Source organism: Malus domestica, chromosome 16, assembly GCF_042453785.1.
Source record: "Malus domestica chromosome 16, GDT2T_hap1".
NCBI classification, from domain to species: domain Eukaryota; kingdom Viridiplantae; phylum Streptophyta; class Magnoliopsida; order Rosales; family Rosaceae; genus Malus; species Malus domestica.
This window is the reverse complement of record NC_091676.1, coordinates 21,963,582-21,966,133: the sequence shown is the minus strand read 5'-3', so window position 1 is coordinate 21,966,133 and position 2,552 is coordinate 21,963,582. Positions and strand designations below refer to the sequence as shown.

Below are 2,552 nucleotides of genomic sequence, written 5' to 3'. Positions count from 1 at the left end.
CCACCATCCCCATCTCACATGTTCCTAATCCGACTTCCCCACACAAGACCCTCTCCCTTCAAAGTCATCCCCAATAGGCTTGCGTACAACCCAAGAAATCTTTTAGCCATTTTTGAAGTTCATACACAATATTTACAGAGTGGGGTGCAAACTCAAATCCTGCATATTTTCTCTTCGTCATGGCATTTTTGAATCCATACATTGAATCTGGTGAGTTATCCCATGTTTAACACCAGGCAAGGCCAAAGTAACGACAAACTGATGAATTGAATCCGGAGGTAAAACTGTGAAGAAATTTAGGTAGGTATAAACTTGTCATGAAATTAATCAACAAGTATAAAACCTCTCTTTATATATTCAAAACAGGAGAATGGTAAGTTTAGTACATTTTCCAATTCAAATGATTTGGATATCAGAGTCTCCATGATCACATCCCTGTTGCAATCCCCACCCGTAACCACAAAACCTCTGCACACGACCAGAGAAGAATTGCACACCCACGGAACTGAAACTGTAAAACCCAAGCCAGAATCTTTCCCTCCCACTACCACGTCCTTGTATGCCTGGCAAACCCTCGAGACGTACTTTCCCATTGGCAAAGTTTGCTGCAGAACGGATGGTGCAGAACCATCAGGGTTCAAGATATCAGAATCTGAATGAAGGTTCACCACAACTGTGCCATGATCCGGGTGAAGCCGGCTGCTGAGGGCTTTTAGAAATGGGGAATGTGGATCCCATAACTTGCGTGGGAATATGTCTTCCCCATCATAAGCATCAATGAAGACCATATCATACTGAATGGTGGTGTTGAGAATGAAATCCTCGGCATCGGATTCATGGAGGAACAGCCTCTCGTGGATGCCTTTCCACATAACGGTATCCATGGTATTGGGTGGCACGGCACGCTTGCCTGATGGAGTCATAATTGAGAAAGCCGGAAATCCCATGGCTCGAACTGAGGCTGAGATGACGAGAGGGTCGATTTCAACAACATCAACAATAGCACCTGAAAAGGAGCAGAACATTCTAGGTTAGGTTCAATACCCAATTATTCAGCTCAGGACTTCTGATAGGATGGCCAAAAACAGATTGGATTCGGAGATCACCAAGAATCAGTATTTGTAAAACAATTTACAAAAAAGGCACATCCTTCATTCCTTCAATTTCCCACAACCATTCACGCTGCCATTAACAGAGAACTAGCAATGCAACCTACCTTGAATTTTACTAGCCAAAAACAACGGTAAGCTTCCGCCACCCTGACCAATGCACAATATACGAATATTTTCGGTCCCAGTCACCGCGTTCATGAGATTGTAATTACAAGATGCTATAGTGGCCAACCCAGCTGCTATCATACTCTTAAGATCTGAAAAAGCAGAATCCATCACACAACAGCTTTAATCTTTTAGAAAAATGAAAGTAACCAAATGTAATGCAATCACTAGTCATACACTCAGAAACACTAGATATAGAAGTTCAATCACCAAACACCATGATTCAAATTTGATTCAACAGTATGCAAATGCTAATTAGAAATTCAATTGGGCATTAAATTAACACAGAACCCACATCAAATTTGATAAAATTTGTAATTAAATGTTGATAGAAATTGAATTGGGAAAAAGGTTTTTGCTTACAAGGAACAGCCAAGCAATGAGGCTGCTGCATTAAGGCGATCGATTCTGGTTCCGATCGCCGATAAGCAGCCAAAACCTTAACGGTGCTCTGGCGGGTGTCATCGTTAAAGCGGAGAGCGCGCCATTGATATCCGAACACTCTGAATCTCTCGTTGTTCTGACGGCACTCCTGTATCTCTTCGTACCTTTGCTGCAGCCATCTCTCTGTCGACGCCCAATGGAGCTCACTGGGTTTTGAGGAAGGATAGGCGATGACTGAGACAACGCCATTGCCTTTGTCGGATGTGGAGCGGAGGACGGTGTGGCCTTCGGATTCTTCCCCCCACCACTCCGAGGCGTAAGACCAGTCGCCTTCGTCCTCGATACGACGTCGTACTGCGGTTGAGAGCTTCCGGAGGTTCAGTCCCCAGCTCAATCCAGGTCTGCGCCACATGGCCGTACCCCGCAGGACGTGAAAAACCCTAACCGGGCCTTTTGCTGGTTTTCTAACGACTCGGGGCTTTAGAGAATCGATGACTAATCTAAACAAATGACAAAATAATATTTCGTTTTTTTAAATTAAAATCTTGTTAGATAACTAAAAAATAAAAATTCAAACTAAATTTTGAAAAGTCAAAGAATTTTTTTTTAATTTTTTTAAAGCTTAAAAATAAAAGTAGTTATCAAACAAGATTTCATAAAAAAAAAAGCAAAAATCAAAATGATGATCAAATGTCATCTAAATTTAAAATAAAAAAATTGATCTAAATGCACCATATGTAGGGAGAGGATCCTCCTCCTTCCTCTTCTTTCTCTGCACTTTTTTGCCCTCCGGAGTCGGCGTCGTGGGCTCCCCGAAGTTAGTTATCGGCAACGTCATAGTAGTCGTCATCGATTGTGTGGTTTTGAAGTTTTCCGATAACTATTTTTACA

At 42.1% G+C, this 2,552-nt stretch overlaps 1 protein-coding gene across 1 annotated transcript; it reads right to left on the bottom strand.

The window, feature by feature from the left end:
* Nucleotides 1-301: 301 nt before the first annotated feature.
* On the bottom strand, nucleotides 302-2,176 carry LOC103403593 (uncharacterized). Its single transcript, XM_008342442.4, has 3 exons — nucleotides 1,641-2,176; nucleotides 1,217-1,369; nucleotides 302-1,006 (listed from the first exon to the last, which is right to left on the bottom strand). Exons 1-3 carry the CDS (start codon nucleotides 2,071-2,073, stop codon nucleotides 324-326), a joined length of 1,269 nt encoding a protein of 422 aa, XP_008340664.1. The 5' UTR covers nucleotides 2,074-2,176; the 3' UTR covers nucleotides 302-323.
* Between the last annotated feature and the right edge of the window lie 376 nt (nucleotides 2,177-2,552).

What these genes read in the sequence shown, in the direction of transcription:
- LOC103403593 (XM_008342442.4), bottom strand. Translation starts at nt 2,073, where the DNA reads ATGTGGCGCAGACCTGGATTGAGCTGGGGACTGAACCTCCGGAAGCTC. An exon ending in TCATTGCTTGGCTGTTCCTT is followed by an intron (nt 1,370 to 1,640) that starts GTAAGCAAAAAC and finishes CTGCTTTTTCAG; the next exon opens with ATCTTAAGAGTATGATAGCA. An exon ending in TTTGGCTAGTAAAATTCAAG is followed by an intron (nt 1,007 to 1,216) that starts GTAGGTTGCATT and finishes GCTCCTTTTCAG; the next exon opens with GTGCTATTGTTGATGTTGTT.